We start from the raw sequence: 21078 nt of genomic DNA, 5'->3' as shown, positions 1-21078 counted from the left end.
TCCCAGCAGCTTGGGAGGTTGAGGCAGGAGGATCACAAGTTCAAAGCCTGCCTCAGCAACTTGAGGCCCTAAGTAGCTTAGTGAGACCCTGCTTCTAAATAAAATACAAAAAAGGGGGTTGAGGATGTGGCTCAGCGATTAAGCTACCCTGGATTCACTCCCCGGTACCAAAAAGAAAAAACATATGGTACATGCTTGTAATCCCAGCAGCTCAGGAGGTTGAGGCAGGATGATCACAATTTCAAGGGCAACCTTGGCAATTTAGCAAAGCTCTAAGCAATTTATTGAGACCCTATCTCAAAATTTTAAAAATTACAAATAAAAAGGGCTAGGGATGTAGCTCAGTGGTAAAGCAACCCTGAGTTCAATCCCCAGTGCCAAAAAAAAAAAAAAATGAAAGACTTACATCTTTTTTTTAAACTCTTTTCAAAAATGAAAAATCAATAGACTGCATGAGCATCTCAATTTATAAACATTAACCCAAAGGTCCAGGAATGAAGATTCCAAAGAAAGAAGAGAGGCAAACTTCCCAATGTAGGATTCTTGAGAATCTTTTCATTGTTAATGTTGTTACTGTTTAGAAGTCTTCAGGAGTTCTGTTGTGTTTTCTTCATCACCCCATCCACTTTAAGGATCCTATTATGGGAAATATTACACTCTCCAGGCAGGATGTTAAGTGTAGCCTTAGTGTAATCACCTTAATGAGCTAGATCTAGAAGGCTGGCCATCACTTAGTGGATAAGTGGTAGAATCAACCGCACTACAGAAATACCTGGACTCCCCGTGGTTGATTATATAGCAAAACAGAACAATCCATTGTGGAGGTTAATAAATGTATCCAAGACATCCATGTCATGGATTCAGTCCTCCTGGAAGCCAATGCTAAGGTAAGTTGGGAGTGCAAGACCTTTATTGGAAAGTAATACCTATGAGAATGGGGCGGCAGTAGGATCAGGCAGGAGAGATTGTCAGAGCACGCTACAAACCTCACAAAGTCAGCCAGTCTAATGGGATGTTCTGGAGCAAGGATGTTCTATTAAAGGGTTCCATCCTGATAAGCAATGGCTCAGGCCTTTTACCAATGCTTTTCTCAGTCTTTAATTAGAGAACACAAGAACCTGACCTCAGCTTGGGCACTGGTAGAGTTGCTGAAGGAGCCAGCTAGCTGTTGGAAGCCATCAGCTCACCACATTCCTTGCAGCCAAAGTCACTGACGTTGGATCTGGAGGCGTGTCTTCATGTCTGCTACAGTCCACCTTACACAATGTGTATGTCCAATTCTCCAGCCACGATTTGGAGCATGTCCTCTAGTGAGCCTCTTCCTGAGAGGAAACTTAGAAGAAGGATGTTAGGGAATGAACTACAGCCCCTGAAACTGAAGTTGATTTCAGTTAAAAACAAACTGGTGCCCATTGTCTCCCTCTTCCACTACCCCCTATATCCATCTCCTCAGCAGTTGCCTTTGCTGGTCTCAGTGCTTACCTGGTAGTTTCATCTAAGTCTACATTCCTGAATACTCTGGGGCCCCCATAACCATTTGGTTGCTACAGTTGTCTATCACAGTCACAATTGGGAAAAGGAAAGTAAAGAGACACCAAAATGAGTCACCTGAGTTCTACAGATTATTCCTTGAGTCCATTGCAGAAGAGTAGCCCCTCCGGCCTCCCACTGGTCCTGACAAGATGGTGATTGATCTTCTTGCCTGCTAGTCTTTTGGCACAAGAAGCACAGAGTGCCCAGGCAACATCCTATTCATAGCTTATAGTTCAATGGGACTCGTGCTGTGTCCCCCGGTGAAAGCACATCCTCAGAGGGAGCCAGGATTTCAACCTGCACATCCAGGAGGTTGGAAAAGTCCCTGTATTCATCGGCTTTTCATTACTATGACAAAATATGACACAGTATACTTAGAAAACAAAGGAGGTTTACTTGCCCCACAGTTTTGGAAGTTCAAAGTCTAAGATCAGAAAGGCCCATTGTTTGGCTTCTGGGGACAACCGTGATGTCAGCGTGTCCTGGCAGGAGCGTGTGTAGGAACAAGCCATCGCATCTAGAATAGCAGGAAAGACAAAGAAGATGGGCAGGGCCAGGCTGGATCTTTTTATAGCAATCATCTCAAGGGAACTACCAAAAGGATCTCACAAGAAATACTCCACAGCCACCATGATCCAAAGACCTCATCCAAGGCTCCACCTCCCAACATCACCACCCCAGGACCCAGCCTTTGCTCATAATTGGGGGACACTCAAACCACATCCACACCACTGACAGCAGCGGAGCCACACCTCTCCCACACAGTGGTTCCCAGACCCATGTTGTCTTCCACTGGGGACACTACCACACAAAGGTCTCTGACTCATTGTGTGTACAGTATCCTGGGGAGAGCACCTCCTCTTCATATGCTACTGTCTTCAAGGTGACACCTCAGCTGCTTCTTAAGCAATTCATCTCAGTGCTCAATGGGCGGCATCTTCTGCACCACACTTTATATTCTACTCAGCAGATCCCATAGTCATGGGCTCCCCCCGCCACCCTCTTATTGGGAAGTGGGTTCCTTAGTCAGACGCTGCTCTGCATGGAATTCTATGCCTATGGATCAGGCATTCAGCAAGTCTTCCCTGAGTGGTACTGACTCTGAGCAAGAAGGGCACGCTAGCAGCCCTATCCCTGTGGGAAGGAACCGCCAGCCCTTTCAGGAAGAAAGAAGTCCAATCTCCTCTTTTTACCACTTCTTGGCCAGTTCTCTCTGAGGAACAGTGACATCCTGGGAGGTTCATATTTGGTCTGTTACTGGCATGATGAACAGCCAGAGGCTACAGTTGCTAGAAAAACCTTGCTAAATGGGAGTTTGTGCTATTGGTTCCATGCACCTCCATCCCTGCTGCTGTGGTCACTTTACACGTGTCCATGGCACTAACACTGACCAATTCATTTTGTTGGTTGTGTAGTCCCTCTTCTATAGTGAGTGCTTTCTGGTGGGTGTGATATAAGGATCTTCGTGCTTTGAGTCTATTCCCATCAGCCTGTCCACATGTCTGTTCCGGGCCTCCTTGTCACCTGGCTTCCAATCCTTTTCCTTCCAAGCCTTTGCCCAGGTGGCTCTGTGAATCACCACTACCGTTGAGTTTGCACATACTCTCCCTTCATGACACTTCTCTGACATAAAGTGCGTGATGAGTTACACAGGGAAGCTTGTCTCTGGGCCAGATGTCCCATCATAGGCCCCATCACATGCCCAAACTCCACACATTGGAAAGATACTGCCTTATCATTGTCTTTCAAAACCAACAATGTTCTCTTGATGTTATGGTTTGGATGTGAGACAATGCAAGAAGGTTCAGAGGAGAAATGATTAGGTTGTGAGAGTCTTAACCCAATCAGTGAATTAATCACCTGATAGAGATTAACTGAGTGGTAGCTGAAGTGGTAGGGTGGGGCTGGAGAAGGTGGGAATTGGTGATGTAGCTTTGGGGTATATATTTGTATCTGGCTAGTGGAGTCCCTCTCTCTCTTTCTCTGTTTTCTGATCACATGTGAGCTGCTTTCCTCTGCCACACTCTTTCACCATGATGTTCAGTCTCACCTTGAGCCCCAAGGAATGGAGCTGGCCTTCTATGGACTAAGACCTCTGAATCTTGTGAATCCTAAATAAACTTTTCCTCCTCTAGAGTTGTTCTGGTTGGGTCACAGCAGCGAAAAAGTTGACTAAAACATTTGAGAACTACCAAGGGGTCACACGAGAAATATGAGTGAGGCTATTAAATAGCCACCATCTGCCTTAACATGAACAGACACTCACCAAGCCCATTCATCCATGTATCAAGAGTGAGCTTTTCCTCCCTCCTTCAGCTTGTCATATGTGCCTCCCCACATTTGACCCTATGAGTGAACTGGGGTCTTATTTGGGGGAAGGGGTACTGATGCAACTGGAGCAGGTGACATAAAGTCTGGAAGGCAGGGTAGATGTGACCAGGCCAAGGTATATCATTTCCATCATATGATAGATTGCTCTGAGGTCTACCTGACTTCATGACTTGATGGGTTTAAAGGGCCCAGATAATGACAGGAAGTTATACATGGTTATTTGTCTCTTGGCCAAATATTCCATCGCAGGGCCCAGTCACAAGCCAGAAGCTGATTTTAAGGAGTGTGTAAATCTTTTCTGCCAATGGTATGACCTTGCTCCAGAACCCCAGGGGCCTGCATCATGGATCAACCACCAGGGTTTGCAGTAAACTCTATATTTTCACCTCTGACACCTCCAACATCAAAGGGTCAACTGAACATATGGCCAAAGTAGCAGAGCTGCTTCCAGAGCCTGAAGCTGCTTCAAAATTCTTTCTTATTCTTGGCACAACTCAAAGCTGGCCGAATTCTGTGTAAAAATATGGGCTGGAGCAATTTTCCTAGGTTTGAAATGTGTGGCCTCCAGACCCCCAAAAAATATATGAAGAAGAAAGAAATATTTTTATAGAGAATTTATAAGATAAAGTTTTTTTTTTATTTTGAAGGAGATGTTCCTGATAACTTGTTTCCTAAAAACTAAAGTAGCAGCCTTGGATCCCTGTAGGATTTATCTCCCACCTTCTGGAGCACATGCATCTTACCAAGAAGCCCCACCTGCTAGCCATTCCTTGCTCATCATGCCAGACAATGTTTTTAATGTTATGAATCAAGGCAACGTTCTGTAGGACCCAGATGACACAGATCTCTTTGTATTATGAAAGAAAATGAGCATCTTAGTCCTTTTTCTCTTGCTAAAACAGATTCCCTGAGACTGGGTAATTTATAAGAAAAAGAGGTTTATATTGGCTCACAGTTCTGGAAGTACAAGAGCATGGTGCCAGCATCTGCTCATTCTGGTGAGGACCTCACCTATGCATGGTGGAAAAGTAGAAGAGCAAGTGAACAAGTATGGAAGAGAGGATGGGACAAAGAGGACAAGTACTCTACAACAACCTGCCCTCACAGTAACTGGTCCTGTCCAATGAGTGAGAACTCGACCTACAGATAGCATTAACCTGTTCATGAGGGCTCCACCCTTGTCATGATTTGGATCTGAACTGTCCTCTAGAAGCCATGTGCTAAAAATTTGGTCCCCAGTGCAGCAGTGTTCAGAAGTGGGGCCTTTGAGAGGTAATTGGTTCGTGAGGGCTCTGACCTCACCAATGGATCAGTCCATTGATGCATTCACAGCTTAAGGGGCTATTGGGAGGTGGTGGAAACTTTGAGATCTGGGGCTAGTTGTAGGAAGTAGGTTTGGGGGAACATGATCTTTAGGTGTATTTTTGTCCCCTGCCCCTTCCTTCCTCTTTGCTTTCTTGCCATTATGAACACTTTTGTTCCACCACATGTTCCCTACCATGATGTTCACCACAGGTCCACACAGAGCCCCGTGATCATGGACTGAAACTTCTAAAACTTTGAGCCCAAATTAGCCTTTCCTCCAATAAGTTGATTTTCCTCAGGCATTTTGTCACAGTTATGGAAAGCTGACTAACAGTCCTGATGACCCAAACATCTCCCACAATCCTCAACATGAGTTTTTGTGGGGACAAACCATATCAAACCATAGTAGTAGGAATAAAATGTGTATTGCTATCTGTTACACACAAATCATTCTTGATTCAAATAGGGGGAAAATGTATTTGCCAAGTGAGTGGACACCATATCATACACCGGAAACCATGTCAATTGGCTCTAGAAAAGAAACTATATTAGCTGAGCAGTTGTAATTGGGGATACTGCTTGGTTGAGGTTGAAGCAGTTCACAGCCAATCACCAGCATCCATCTTGGCCAGCTAAATGGAAATATGATAAGTCCACAACCCTGCTCTGAAGGGTGATACTAATCTTGACCAACCTCCCTCAAGCCAGATGCAATACTCTTTTGTATGTACTCTCTTGGCTGCAATGGAGAGAGCTATTTCAGAGGTTTCTACTTGCCTTCCTTACTATGATCATTTTTTACCTCCACACCAAGGACACAATGCACAGAATTTGTCAATCCCAATTTCTATATGGATTGGAAAAATGGCATCCAGGTGGTCTGTAGCCCCTGTGGGTTCACTGTACCTGGGACTTTGTCCAGACTCTTTTTCTTCCCCAATCCTATGTTTCCACTTTAATATGGGATCTTTGGATATTGCCATTAACTCAACCCTTGTCCAACAGTTCTCAAAATGTCCAGGCATCCCCTTTTGCCCAGTCTGCAGTCCCTTGAGTAAAAGGTCTTTCTGAGGTTGTCTGGGATAATCATATCTGTACAGATTTGCCATGTCATTGCCGAGTCCTTCTCTTTGGGTACCATTTACGTTTTTACCCTACGGATTCTAGATTGAAGACTGACTCAGGTCCAGAAACTGAGCATGGATGGTATGTTTTTATTAGGCAACAGCTCTCAGTCTTTCCTCATCCATTCTTCCTCTTTTTAAAAATTCTATGAAGTATATAGTAAGCAATATCCTTGTTGGTTGCCCATCAACTTTACCCACTAAATGTCCTGCTCTTTTAGCCATCTTCAGAGCTCCTATGGATCCAGTCCCCTTAACTACCACTCTGATCCTCTAGGTCATTATGAAAATTATGACCACTCCAGCTTCAGGCAGTAGAGTGCTGTCACCTGGCCTCTGTTGCTCGTCATCTCCATGGCCCTTGGGGAGCCAACTCTCTCATCACCACCCAGCATTAGCCCTGACCTGCAGAAGGGAATTGCCACTGAGCTTCTTGATGAGGCCAGTATATTCCTGCTGGACTCAGTGGATGGTGTGTCTGTCTCCTGAACCTTTCAATCCCTCTTCTGCCACCTGCCACAGTAATTCAGGCATCTCAGTCTCACTCAATGTGAGCCATCACTTTTTCTAGGCTTCTAGGAGCTACCCTAGGAACAGGTCTGTACCTTCCTTTGGGGTCTTCAACATAGTGTTAAAGCCCGTCTAGCTAGAGAGTATGCCCAGGCCAACAAACTTTCCCCTATCCTGTGTCATGATCCAGCCTCCTCCATGGAGCACCCTCAGAACCCAGCCCCCTGGGTACTCCCCTTCCCCTATCCCATGCCATTGTGTGCTGGCCAGATCCTGCAGCTCCTTTAGTCTTTAGTCAGGCCTGGCATGTCTCTGGCTGGGTTACGCTGCAACCTGACCCTGATTATAGCAGAGGAGGTTGGAACAGCTTTCCAGCAGAGCAACCGTGGCCTTGAGGGGGAAACTCCTCTCTATTGTCTTCTTGTGCTGGGAGAAACTTTAGCTTTTAATGGGATGGAGGGGGACATACCTGAAGGCCCAGACATTTTAAGAAAATTGGATAATCAAAATCTTCAGGGGCATCTACCCACATAGCTCCATCGTATGTGTTTGTGTGTGTGTGTGTGTGTGTGTATACTTATTACTCTATATATTTATATCTATTTCTGCCTACTTAGTGGGGACATCTTTTAAGAAAAGTGTTGTTAGGTGATTTCTTCATGGTGTGAATATCACAGAGTGCAGTTACACAGACTAAGATGGCAACAATGTCACTAAGTTATACGATCTAAATGGGACCATTTTGCATATGTGGTCTATTGTTGGCTGAAATATCACCATGTAGCACATAACTGCACATATAAACATAACATAATTTTATGCATATATAATACATACAAACATGTATTCTTTATGTACATATGTACTGAATCATATATAATATACATGCTGGGGTATATACATAGTAAATGATGTGTGTATGGGTGTGTGTATATATACATACAGTATATGTTTGTATATATATTTCTTTCCCAGCCATGCCCTGATTTTTCATAATAGAGCTGCCTCACTTGAATAGTCTTTGCCACTGGGGCTTTGGTTGCAAATCTACCCAATATAGGAGACCTGCTTTGGATGGAATGTGCTAGGCCATTGTTACCCCATCTTGCTCTGTCATTGACCAGGGTCCACTCCATGAAGAATGTGCCCCTGGCTCCAATGCTGATGCTGGGCCTGAGGGGTTGAGCTGGAAGCTGATGGCCAGCCATATCTCCCTGGGCACAGTGGGGCTCACCTATAATCCCAGGACCTCAGAAGGTAGAGACAGGAGGATCACAAGTTCAAGGGCTCGACAACTTAGCAAGACCCTGTCTCAAATAAAAAAGGGCTGGGAATATAGTTTCATGTTAGAACCCCACTAGTTTAATCCTCAGTTTAAAAAAAAAGAAAAGAAAAAGAGAATTGTACTTGTTTTCAGGGCATTTTATCTTTTGTCTTTTTGTGGTATCTCCTGTTGCCTAAAAGCAGCATTAATCTGTGCCATCTTTGTAAGGCACAGATGTCTTGGGTGACTAGCTCCAAGCCACCCCCATCCCGCCCACCCCATCTAAATCTTGGCAGAAATTATTGCCCACCTCATAGTTTCAACAAAATAAGTCATTTTGCTGATATGCCAGGGAAGGAGATTTTTTGTCATTTGTCCATCTGTGACCACTCACTGACCAGATTCCCAGCCCAGCCGTGATCAGCCAGAACAGCCTCTCCCCAGGCACCTGGCACTCACTGGTAGCCAGATTCTCAAAGTCATTCTCATTCATTTCTGCTACCATCCAGCATGTCTGGTTAGACCCAGATGGCATCTATCCCAGCAGCAGTCCTGCCTCAAGAAGGGTGAGGATTTAATGTGGGTCGAAAGGGCTGAGATAGAAATATCCTGGAGTGCATGAAAAACGAAGACCAAAGAAATTAGTATGCCTCTAGCAGCTTTTTAAAATAGAGCCAACTCTTGCTTCAAGACATCTACGTTGACCTTTGGACTAAAACCCTAATAAGAACAGGACAGGGAGAATGAATGCTTCCCTAGGCGAGTCTTGGATTTGGTTTTAATTTTACTTCACATAAGCACCCCCAAAACTAGATCTTCTGTTATATAAATATGTGCCTTTTGGAGGGAGACAGCCTATTGACATCTAAAGGTAAACAGAGGTGGACAGTCCATATTGCTAGTGAGAGAATAGACTTGTGCAAAACCTACTGAATTATCACAGGCTTTGGGGAAAATATTGTATAATTTAGGCTAAAATTTTAGTTCCCCAATCACTTTTTTTTTTCTATTTTAGGACAACTTGCCCAGACCTGAAATTATTTATTTTTATTTATTTGTTTGTTTGTTTGTTTATTTATTTATTTATTTGGGTACAGTCAGCATTTCAATGTCTGCTCAGAGAAAATTTTGGAATAATTTTAGGCTTTTCACTCATTCAAGTTACGTCTTTTTACCAAATTTTATTTTAAACACTTTGAGCAGTATACTTAGTTTATGTAGCAGCCAGTTTTTCTCATCTTGCCTTCACCGGCTGCCTGGGAGAACGCCGCTCCCATGGTCCCCTTTTCCACAATGCCTCTGAAGTTCTTTACTTACTGCACGTTCTTATCAGGAGGGTCTATGGCCTCTCTCCCTGCAAGGACCCTTAGTGGGCACCAATGAAGGCATCCAGGACGTGCTGGGCTTCCCCTTGAGAAATGTCCTGCCTTGCCCTGGGAGCCTTATTCAGGGTTTTGCCTGGAAAGCGCCCTGTCCTGTCCTGTCCTGTCCTCTCCCATGGCACAGCTGCGGATCAGGGAGAAAAGAGAGGGACTAAAACCTAGAAAAATTCGGGAAAGTTTCTTTAAATACTTCATGCATACCTGTGAAAAACCAGAGTAGAGCCTATCTGTGAACAGAAACAACAACAACAAAAGACTTCAGTAGAAACCCAACTTCATTTAAACGTTGGAGGCAGCAGCTTTGTTTGCAGTTTTAATCCCATGCCGGTGGATGCTAATTCTGTAACATTATACAGTTGCCTTCTTTTGGGTACAAAGGGAGAAGGGGGGTTTTCTTTTTTGTGTTTTTCAGTGCAGAGTGATTCTGATCAGAAAGAACCAAGGCTTCAGCTCCAAGTATCTGACATTTCCAAATGAATCTACTTTTTTTTTTTTTTTTTTTTTTAAGAGGCGGGGGGAAAGGTCTAGTTTTTCAAGGAAAGGACCTCTCTACGCAATCCTGAAACTGATCTTTAGATTTACTTTTTCTTAATCAATAGAAAAAAACCTTGATTGCAACTCAACACTTCCCTGACTCTAGCGCAGAACTAACTGAATTTTTGGTTTTAAGAGTACGGGATTCAGCATCATTTCAGGAATCAGAAATAATTGGCAGCAAGTTGAGGAGAACTGACATGAATTCTTGTTTTACCTAATTTTTCCTGGTTTACCAAGATTTGGCTTAATATTTCTGACTCAGTTCCTCCAGTCTCTACAGAACAGGTTAGTGACATTTTTCATAAATACGAATATCTAAATGAATCCTCCGTTCCTGCTCTCTGCTTACTGTTTCCCTAAGAGCTCATGTCTTAAACTTGCATAGCACCTGCTCCACTGGAGCTATGTGTGTATCTCTACTGAAGTTCTGTGCCATTTTCAGCAAAACTGACTAATATTTAATATGTGTTGCAAATTTCCACGTGCGTACTTGACAACTAGAGATTTACAACAAAAATCTCACAGGGTGAATTCTTTGCTATTTCATGAAAGTTTGACTGAAGAATGGTGAAAATCTCAAATGATAAGTTTCTGTAAGAACGCTGTCAGGAGCGAATTTCAGAGGCTGGCCACACACTTTGGTGTGTGCAGGTGTGTGTTTTAAGTTGGAGCTTACATGTGTGTTTGCATCCTAGCTTTGTGGAGCAGCATACACCATCCATGCCCCTGAGAGCAAAACCGCTAGTTGAACTGATTAAACTAACATGAGAACATGTCCATTTTTGCAATGTTCTTTCTTTAATTAACTTGCTGGAACTAATTACTTGCTTGTGTGCTGGCTTCTGTCTTTATTGTCATTCCAAAGAGCAACCCTGGTGTGGTTCTTTTTGATTACCAATGTAGTTATCATTCACTTTGCTATGGAAAGATGGTAGAGAGAGTCTCAGACAACACCTGAATCTGGTCAGTAAAATGATGGGTTGGCTCCAAATCATTGAGAAGGTAATGGCAAACTATAAATTTCCTACCTGTAGAAATGCATGGTGTCTTAACCAACATTTCTTTGATCCTGATGGAAAGCCCTTGTGAAAATTAGGAAAGCCAGGTTTGGGGTTTGTGTGCTTGAGACCTGACCCTTTGGAGTTAGGTGTTCTTTTCCGGGGCTTTATCAGCTGCCGATTAGGAACCTTTCCTTTACTCATAGCTGCTCTCCTCGGTCCTGTATGATTACCTGACAATTTGTGTGATCTTATTGCACTTCCAGATGGCTTCTTCTGGGGTCTAACTTGTTCACAAAGTGTTGAACTTGGGAGAACCTGCAGCCTTCAGGGAATTTCAACCCGACTCAGAACTATTGATATTGTGATGTGAATTTGTTCTATGATGGTTGTGATGTGTCTTGGGATTTGCCACCAAACACACCTGGTGTTCTATTTACTCTGGCAAGCTGGGGATTTTTTTTTTCTTTTTCTTTTTAAAATTCCAGGATGAATTATTCATCATTACTTAGAATTTGGGTCTCTTTCATCTTCGCACTTGTACAGCACCAAGGTGAGTACTACAGAATTCCATAAAGCTCTCGATTAGCATGCTCTTGAATTTATAAAGAGACACTTTTGTTGGAACCATGATTGTAAGGGCAGGTGTACATGTGTCTACAGATACAATGAGAAAAAATGTAAATTAAATTCTGTTGTCGAGGGTAAAGTACATTAACTTTGAATGATGTTCACTTATATTCTCACTTTTTATTATTTAACTTAGAACACAATTTGTGAAGAAGTTATTTAATGCAAACTATTTCTATTAAAAGAATATAGAGTAGTTACCTGATCACTTATTTCCATAAAGGCATTTAACTTGTGTTAGAAACTTTTAAATATATATATTTATTTTAGCCCCAAATTAAGAAGTTACAATGTCACTGATGTTGGTGACTGTGTATCAGTGAGCTATGTCATGGCCAGAAAATCTAAAAGTGCAAGTGGAATAAGACAATTATCACCTCTGTGGTTCCTTCTTTTCTCTGACCTTTTTCTTTGAGCACTGCCCCGGGTAAGTGAAAGTCCACACATATTTCTTTTTACTGTAGTTTTCTTTAAAAAAAAAATTAGACAAGAAAAATGGGGCACTGCACATAGATCTTGAACTTTTATGGTTAGAATTCTAAAGCATCTTTATTTTGCTGATATGTTTGTTTGGCTCAGCTGGTGCATGGTCACAAGTCTTAGGTGAACAGGTCTTTATGACCATGTGTGGCCCCAACATTTTTCCAAGGTTGGGTGAATTGAAATAGCTATAACATGTAAACCCCACAATGATCCTGCTGACTCCAACCTCCTACTTTTACTCCAAAAACAGATTTTCTTTGGTGAAAGAAAGAATCCTGAAAACATAGTTATGTTTATTGTGAACATTTCAGCCATTTCAGGTGGAGAATATTCCTTCTTTTACAAACTCTGATACTATTGATAGGTCAGGCTGCTAACAGATGTATATATGTGCAAATAGATATTTATATTTATTTATATAATTAAAAAAAAATAATGGCTTCTGAGATGGAAATTGCTGTCGTGTAAACCTACTCCCTTTTATTAAGCATTCTTTTTTAATTTAACAAGTATTTATTGAATATTTATAATATTAGATACCCTTATTGTTTGTCGTCTTCTTAAGATTGAAAAATTTCAACTGTCTGTTCTTTCCTGTTCAAAATCACAAACTAGTCAGAATCACTCATGAAGAGAAGAGATTTGGAACTCACTTCACATTTTGGACAGCCAGAGAAATTAGGAACAGTCTCCATGTCGTTTCTTTCTTCTCCATGAATGCTTATAGGTTTTCTCATCCTAGGCGAATTGGCCAACACTGCCCCAAATGCCAATTAACCTTTCCAGGAAAATTATTATAATTCAAGGTGAATTTGAGCCCATTAACACAGTTAAATGCTGTTTTTCATACTTGGGCATGATTTCTAAAAAGTTCCCCATGAGAGACAAATCCATAGCATGACTTGATTTTTTGCTCTTTATTTGAGGAATTCTGTCACCCTTCCAATTCAGGAAGTATTTGTGCATAACATTTTAGTAGGGATTATAAAGAAAGTTTTTTCCAAGTCCCTATCTTATAGGAATTTAGAATTTATTACTATTATGTAAATAGGCAAGTTAGAAGGTCCTCCTTCAAGTACTGATTGTAACATCAAGTGTGGCTCATTGGCTCAGTGCTCCTGGGATAAACTATTGGCAGTGCCTCCTACAGGTTAAGATTTGGTTGGCTTCCCTGAAACTTTTGGGGTTTGGGGAACAATGCATATACTCTAATGACCGGGCTGGTTTTCTCTGCTCTCCTACTTTGTGAGCCTCAGAAAGAGATCAGCTCTTGGTCCAGGCTGATCTTTTCCTGCTCCCTTTCCAGAACTAGGGGGCTGGCACTTTGGCACTCTGGGCTGCTCTCTGGCTGCTCTGTGTGCTCCTGTCCATGAGCTGTTGTCTCTTCACTAACAGACTCCCAAAGGAGCAGCACAGTCCTTGGCCAGTTGCTCACAATCCTATCGGCTCCATCAGTGCCGAACAGGGACTTTCCCAAGAAGAGGGCCTGACGTGACAATGGGCATGAAGGGGACAGCCTCTGGATGGCTGTGAGTGGGAACCTCAAGAGCGAAGGCCAGAAGTCCAAAATGGATTGACTGCTGCCCCTGAAAACTACAAACAGTTTTTTTTAATGGAAAAAGGAGATGATGTTTTATTGTTCTATTTTTTATTCAAGAGAAGAAAGGTCAGAGGCAGAGAAAAGAGACCTGAAATGTAGATAATTTCATAGATGCAATTGGACCTTGTTGCTAGTAACATAGACCCTGGGGAAGTTGTCTCATTTCTCTTGCCAAACCAGGGCACACCTTGCAAGAGTTTGAATGGGAAACATAGAAGAAATAAGCCACGTACCCAAGGAGGTGCTAACACTGCCACAGGAGGGGCCTATGTGTTTGTGTGGTGACTTTCACCTTCAACCAGGAGGGTGAGGAAGAGCCCTGTGCCTCTTCTCCAGAGAGTTCTCAAGTGCCCATCCTCCCTGGGCTCAGAAGATCCCATGTCTGCCTTTTGTGAACAGGAGATGGGCACAGAGCCTCTCAGAGCCAGCCCTCAATCAAGGTCATTCACAGGCCAGTTACTACAAATCCTCTCCTCTCATTTTTGTCCTGGTTCCAACTGTTGTTTACTTCCTTCTGGGCTCTGGTATCTTCTTTTTCTATTGTGTGGCAGGAGGGAGGAGACTCCTTTCAGGAAAAGACATGATACTAGAATTCTTGGCCACAGCCACACTACCTTCTCTCCACCTTGCTGTCTCATCCAGAGGCAAGGCCTCCCGACCATGCCAGACCTAGTGGCTTCTGACAGCCCCAGGCAGTGTGGTTTCACTGCCTTCCAGCCGGTTCTCAACGTTGCTTTCTTCAAAATGCACCATAGCCTAGGAATAGAGCACTGAATGCTTTCTTCTAAGGAGAAATGGTGCCTTAACCTTGTCTGTGTTCTGAGTTCACAGAAATGGACACCTTCCAGAGGCAGAAGGTAAAGGCCTGAATATGGCTTAGGTTAGGATAAAAGGCAAGGCTCTTTGACCTGTGGTTAGCTTGGAAGCCATACTCAGAGAAGATGGCTTTAGGTCAGAGGGAAGTAGCTTGCATAACCAAGAGGGAGCTGCCATCTGCCTAATCACCATGTCTCTTGACAGTTCAGCCCAGGGAGCTCATGTATCCATTTTGGCAGAATGACACCAAAACCCCCAAAGTAGATGACGGAAGCTCATCTGAGATCAAGCTGGCCATCCCGGTGTTCTTCTTCGGCGTTCCCTACCGCACTGTCTATGTAAGTGGAGACGCAGCCCAGCTGTTGCTCTGTGGCTCTCCTTTTTGTTTGTCATTAAGGAAAGCATGTTAAATACCCTCTCTCAAGGCTCTGGAATGGAGGATTTATTGGCAGCCAAAACGACAAGTTCTGAGATTTTCATGAGCTGATAGGTTTTATGATTAAGAAAGTCAAAGGTATATTTAATGGCTAATGTTCATAGTAGAGGAGTATACAGGGCAATACATTGTGTTTGTGGGTGATTAAACACAGAAGTGAAGCAGAGGCCCCAATGCCATGAACATTATTTCTGCTACTCGACAAGATAAAAAGATACAATGAACCATGATAGGAGCAATATCATTTTTCTTTCCCTTCTGGGGGTGTGAAAAGTTTAGGTACCTGCTGTTCTTGGGCTTCCAACCAATTTGAAGCAGAGTTGGAGCCTAAAGTAGGGGAAATCAACTATCGTATAAGAGTCATTTACAGAATTGGCCACCCTCATTGGGTCTATACCTATGCCAGAGGGTCCCATTGTCAAGCCTGCACTCAGAAATGGTAACTTTCTCTGTCAGAGCTCCCCGGGGCACCTGCATTCTCAGGCTATTTTTTGGATCATTGGTTTAGCTGCTGAGATTGTTGCACATCAAGAGGAAGGTGCAGAGTGGCTGAGCCTTTCTCTATCTTTGGCCTTGAAGGACTAAAGAAGCCATATGTAGATTATACCACATCCTATCCTATTCTGTGTCTTGCTCAGAGATACGAATGGGACTCTGAGCACCTCCACCTTTGGCCCTCTGCACATCTGACACCTCTACTTTCCCAACTTGTGATGGATAGCTCGAGGCTGATGCCCACTCAAAAACAGTTCCCACTTCCATTACCTGGCTGGTAGTTATCGCCTAACCAGTTGACCCTGAATTGGTAGCATCAACATCACCTGGACACTTGTTAGCAATGTGACATCTCAGGGCCTAACCCAGTCCTACTGGATCAGAAACTTGGAGAGGAGAGCCTGACAATCCAGTTTCATGTGCCTTTCAGGTGATTCCAAGGCTCACAAAAGTTTGAGAACCACTGATTTTAACTATAGCATATAATCAAAACACATGTGAGTCATTGCCAGCTTCTTCTGCGAGTCTGTGTGTTTTAATTACACCTATTATTCCCTAGCAAACACATCGCTCTTGGCATCCTGAAATGCCTTTTATGCTCTGCTCACAGCAGGGCCTCCCCAGTCTGTGTTTGTAATAGCTGACTGTGAGTTTTGGAACGTGTTGACCTGATTTTGGAGATGAGACGGAGTGTAGGACTTCCATTCTAGAAGCCTTCGCTTCCCAGGTCTCTAGAACAAAGGTATTTAGTTAAGCTCTTTTTCCCCCTTCATTATACAATGCTGCAAGAAGCCTGAAGAATTCTTGTCCTTGCGAAAGGATAAACCATCATTTGGGGCAGACTTGTTCCAGGGTAAATTATTCTGAGTTTCTAGGTCATTGAGTAGTGTAGTCCTTTGCCACCCTCTGGGTTGTTCAAAGACAAGAGGCTCTTAACATCCCTGTTGCTTTTTTTCCATCTTCTTTCCAAACCCCATATGCTTGTTTCCAAGGTGTGACAAGGTACGCTTACCCAGGTGCAGATCCCTTGTCTGTGGGTCACTATTAATGTTCATAATGTTATTTGATCAATAGGAACCTAAATAAATAAATGTAAAGGAAAATGGCCCCAGGGCTTCCTTACCCAGCTGTAAGCACTCCTGTCTTATATGTTCTGTTGTCCAAGCCACGCAAGCCACTGGGTAAATCAGTTCACCTCAGAGGCAGGCAGAAGCTGGGTTATTCATAGGTCCTGTGCGAGGAAACCTACTGACTTGTGATTTGAGGTAAGGTTTTGTAATTTCATAAGTTGGCTGAGCCATTTACAAATCATGAAGAAATCACCGTAAGCAAGTCATTTACATATATAATGTAAGGTACTCATGTCTCAATTTTTATGCAGTGATTGTACAAGGAAGCTATCAAACTATAAGAGCCGGAATGGAATTGGACATCTGGAGGTCTTAACCTTGTCTGTGTTCTGAGTTCACAGTTCCGAGTGACATCAATAGAAGTCTTAAAGTTCTCCTCCAGAGCAGGGATGTGGTTCATCCTGAGATCTGAGTTCGATGAAAGAATATTTGATTTATCTTTCTCTGACTTACCTCTTTTGTTATAAAATAAGAATCAAGGACTAATATCAAGCTCCTCAAATTTAAATTTAACTTGCTTCTGTGTTTTTGTTTTTCCTTTCTATCTCAAATCTGTCATTCTGACTTTGGCTTTATTACCCACATTGCCCCCAGGCTGGCCTAGCACACACATACAGGCACAACCCAGTACTATTTGGTAAGTGCCAATAGAGATAGGATAGACACCATGAAAATGAGACTGATTATTAATAAAAAAACAAAGCTAACTACAAGCTGAAAGTGAAAGAAAGCCAGTGTGTGTGCCCTGAATCTTCTCCTTTGGACCATGGTGCTGACATTGAGTTTTTTAAGTCAGTCGTTGAGAAGTCTTTTCCATTCATACAATTAGGCAAATGTCCATCTTCGTTTGTGACTGAAGTTGTCCTGATTTCAGATCCACTGTGCAACACTTCTCTTATTTTGTAGGTCAATAACAACGGCGTTGTCTCCTTCAATGTGCTGGTGAGCCAGTTCACACCGGAGTCCTTTCCCCTGACGGATGGGAGGGCCTTCATTGCCCCATTTTGGGCGGACGTGCACAATGGAATTCGAGGCGAGATCTATTACAGAGAGACCATGGACCCTGTCATCTTGAAAAGAGCCACCAGGGACATCAGGAAGTACTTCAAAGACATGGCAACCTTCTCTGCCACTTGGGTTTTCATTGTGACATGGGAGGAAGTCACGTTTTATGGAGGCAGCAGCACCACACCTGTAATAATTCAAATTTTCCACTTTCCACTTCATATTCTGACATCTAATTCTTGTCCATCTTCACTACTGTGAAGGAGTCTAATTGGTAGAGCTGAGGAATGTCAGTTCACTTGAGTTAAACTAATGGGTCTTGCCACCCACTTTCCAGGAAACAGAGGGAAATATCAGAGTGAACCAGTCCAGTCAGCTGTAATATTTCAGAAGATGTGTCAGCCCAATCACAATTCATTAGGAATATCTAAAAAGAGTCCCTCAACCATGTTCTTGCAGCAGGTGGCCTTCCTGTTTTGCAGTAGAGTGATCAAGGCACTGAGACCTATACCAGGTCCCATAATAAAGGGATCCAGAGGACCTCAAGGGTCTTTTTCTCTTGCCAGAGGCACAAAATGTTTCTCTCCATCAATAATTTCCTTCCCCAACCCTGCTCCATAAAATCTGGTAGAAAGAGATAAGTAAGGTGTTGGATTTGGGTACAAATGACCTGGCTCATTTTATTATGTTATGACATTTTTTTATTATGACCAGGGTTGATATTATTCATATTTGATGTTAATTAGAGTGGGCAGCTAAAGCGTTTCATGAATAAAGTTTTAACATCTGCTCTGAAATCCCAAATGAGCAGTCAAATAAAAGTCAAATAAGAAAGATTATTGCTGGCATTATCGTAGAGATAATCAACTTTCTACATAAAGGGACAGAATGTGGTTTTCAGGAAAGTCTGCAGCTCGTTTGAGTGACTTTGACAATGGAAGTTTTTGAAGTAGCAGACACATGCATCTTCAACTGCATAATGTTTCCAGTAAGCAAAGATAGCTAAAAAAGTTACCCTCCCCTTTCTTAGAATTATTTCTAATTCCATCTGTTTTCCCACTTCCTTGGCAATGAGTCAATTGTTTAGGGGTGAAACAGAAACTCCCAAGTTAGAGAGAGGTTGAAAAGTGCTGGCCTTGCAATCTGTAGCTTCGACGCAATGAGCACATTGTGTTTTAGCACTTTCTGGCCAGAGCATCTCAGAGCACTTTATCTCTAAGAGGTCCTGCAGAACAGAAAGACACAAGTTTAAACAGTGGATGCATTGGTTAGAAATAACCTCTAAAGAAGCATACATTTCCCTCTGTCATGTTCTGGATCGCTAACGACTCCTCAGGTGATGTTTTATGTCCTTTAAGTCTCATATCTTACAGCATTAGAATGTAGGATGCCAGCAATCAATAAATTTTAGTGTCAGTGGGGGAGAACAAGAGAAGGAATGCCCATCAAATGCTGACCACCATTTTTTCCCAAAAAACTTCCATTGGCAATAAAAATGGCAAGATAATTTAGATACTTTCTGGTTTGTACTTTGGAATGAATTTCTGAACGAGGTGAGATCTCTGTCTATGAAGACAAATGAGGAAACATCTGAGTGCTCTGAGCTCTGGGCCTGCCATAGCCGATGCTGTCTATGATAGAATTGCCCAGGTATATGCCTTCATTCTAGAGCTGCAAGTGTCCATCCATCCCTCCCTTTGAAAAGTGCACCACCTGTTCCATAGAGGAACGTGGATCATCAGGCCAACTGAACACTGGCTTGAGAGATTTTTTTTTTTAGAGGCAGATAGTGCCATTAGAAGCCCTGTAAAAAGGGAAGGGGTCATGTTTACTTCAAGGAAGGAAAACCAATACTTATTGAGGGCTTCCTATATGCCCAGCTCTGTAAGAAGATATTCTGACTTATCATTTAAACTCCACAATAATGTTCCCCCAAGTGCTAGCTCCTATTCCAAGGTGAAATAATTTGCCCAAGTGGCAAGAAAAGGAATTAAAAACTTCCACAAAGCAGAACAGGGGTTCCCACTCACTAAATCCTTGCCTCGTTCCTCAGGGGTCCCCTCCAGGCATCATGGGAAGTCCTCTGAAGCAAAAAGGGTTTTTCAAGAACTGAAAAACAAGTTTTTACTGAAACAAATCCAAAACGTTTTTATATGAATAAAGAAATGTCTATGTGTAGGGGTATGTGACGGCAAGCGACAGTGTGTGTGGGGGCTGGTGTGCATGCGATACAGTTAGCCTCAGGGTGCTGTTGAGATGGCTGGTTGGATTTGGAGTGACTTATAAGGTGGGAAATAGATTGCTCTCAAGAGCTGCTTGGACCACAGATATTTCCAACTTCATTTTGGGGGAAGGAATTCACTTTTGCAGGAGAATCCTGCTCTGAAAGAAGGTATAACTTTAGTCCTCACGTGACCTTGACTTTGCATCTGCCTCTTGAACCTGACCCCACTAGTGACCTTTTAGCAACCTTGAGCTGACTGCTGACTCATTTTTGTGTCCTACTTTCCTCTTTTGTTAAAGGAAGTCAAAGAATGAGGGCATATACCTGGGCAGCTCTATCATAGACAGCATCGGCTATGGCGGGCCCAGAGCTCAAGGAGAAAGCTTTTCTGTACTAAAAGGGCTTTTCTTTGCTTGCACCTTTCCCCTCCCTGGGACCTTCTAGAATGGGGAGATCTGGGGCTTCCAAGATCCTCTATCCCAGTTTGATTACACACGATAGGGATTTGGGTCTTCCTCTGAGTTGGACAGAATGTTAACTGGGATGGTATCAGGAAGCTGGAGAAAGGGCTAGAATTGAAAAGAAAAAGGTCAATGCAGCCTCTGCTTTCAACTCTATTTTTTATTTGCATTTCCTGAAAATCAGGGGTGAGGATTAGGAAAGGGAAATAGTAAAAAACAGAATTTGCCACAGCTTATTTCTGAGAACTCGTTGCAAGGTTTGTTTGAATTTATATAGCATCTCTGTCCTAGAAAGTTTAAAATTAAGACAGCATGGAAAGACAGTGCACTGATAGACTGGGAGCTCTGGCTTGAATCCCATCATCAATGTAAGGGTCACCGTGAAGTGTCCAGAAACTATTTTCCTTAGTCCTCAGCTTTCTTAGCTACAGGGTAGGCATGGGGGCTGGAGGTGCTGCTCAGGAGCAGAGCACTTGCCCAGCCCGCATGAGGACCTGAGTTTCATCCCCAGCACCTCCAAAATAAAAAAGGGGGGAAAAAACGATGGGAATGGGCCAAAAACATTGGCCATCTTAACATTGGTCTAAGTTACAAATGAGCACTGAGGATTTTACAGATAGAGAGCAATACATGAAAGCTCAATTAGAGGAGCAATTTCTTCCCACAAAGTGCTTTTTAAAAACCACTTTCCAACTTCCATTTTAAAAAGGGGAGACATCTCGTCAAGATGTGTTTTCCAGGAATGGAGAGAGCACAATCCAGAGGACCATTTTAATCCCACTGACTAGCATTTGCTGGCTCTTCCCCCTCCCAC

General features: G+C 42.9%; 1 protein-coding gene across 1 annotated transcript in view; it reads left to right on the top strand.

The window, feature by feature from the left end:
* Tecta (tectorin alpha) overlaps positions 1-21078 on the top strand; it is a 138416-nt gene that overhangs the window by 59594 nt on the left and 57744 nt on the right. Inside the window, exons 8-10 of the mRNA XM_048795830.1 lie at positions 11473-11537; positions 14718-14851; positions 17481-17768. Of these exons, the coding sequence (XP_048651787.1) occupies positions 11473-11537; positions 14718-14851; positions 17481-17768 (487 nt within the window). The remainder of the gene's footprint in view (positions 1-11472; positions 11538-14717; positions 14852-17480; positions 17769-21078) is intronic.

Source organism: Marmota marmota, unplaced genomic scaffold (genome assembly GCF_001458135.2).
Source record: "Marmota marmota marmota unplaced genomic scaffold, marMar, whole genome shotgun sequence".
Taxonomy (NCBI): domain Eukaryota; kingdom Metazoa; phylum Chordata; class Mammalia; order Rodentia; family Sciuridae; genus Marmota; species Marmota marmota.
This window is presented reverse-complemented; position numbering and strand designations above follow the sequence as displayed.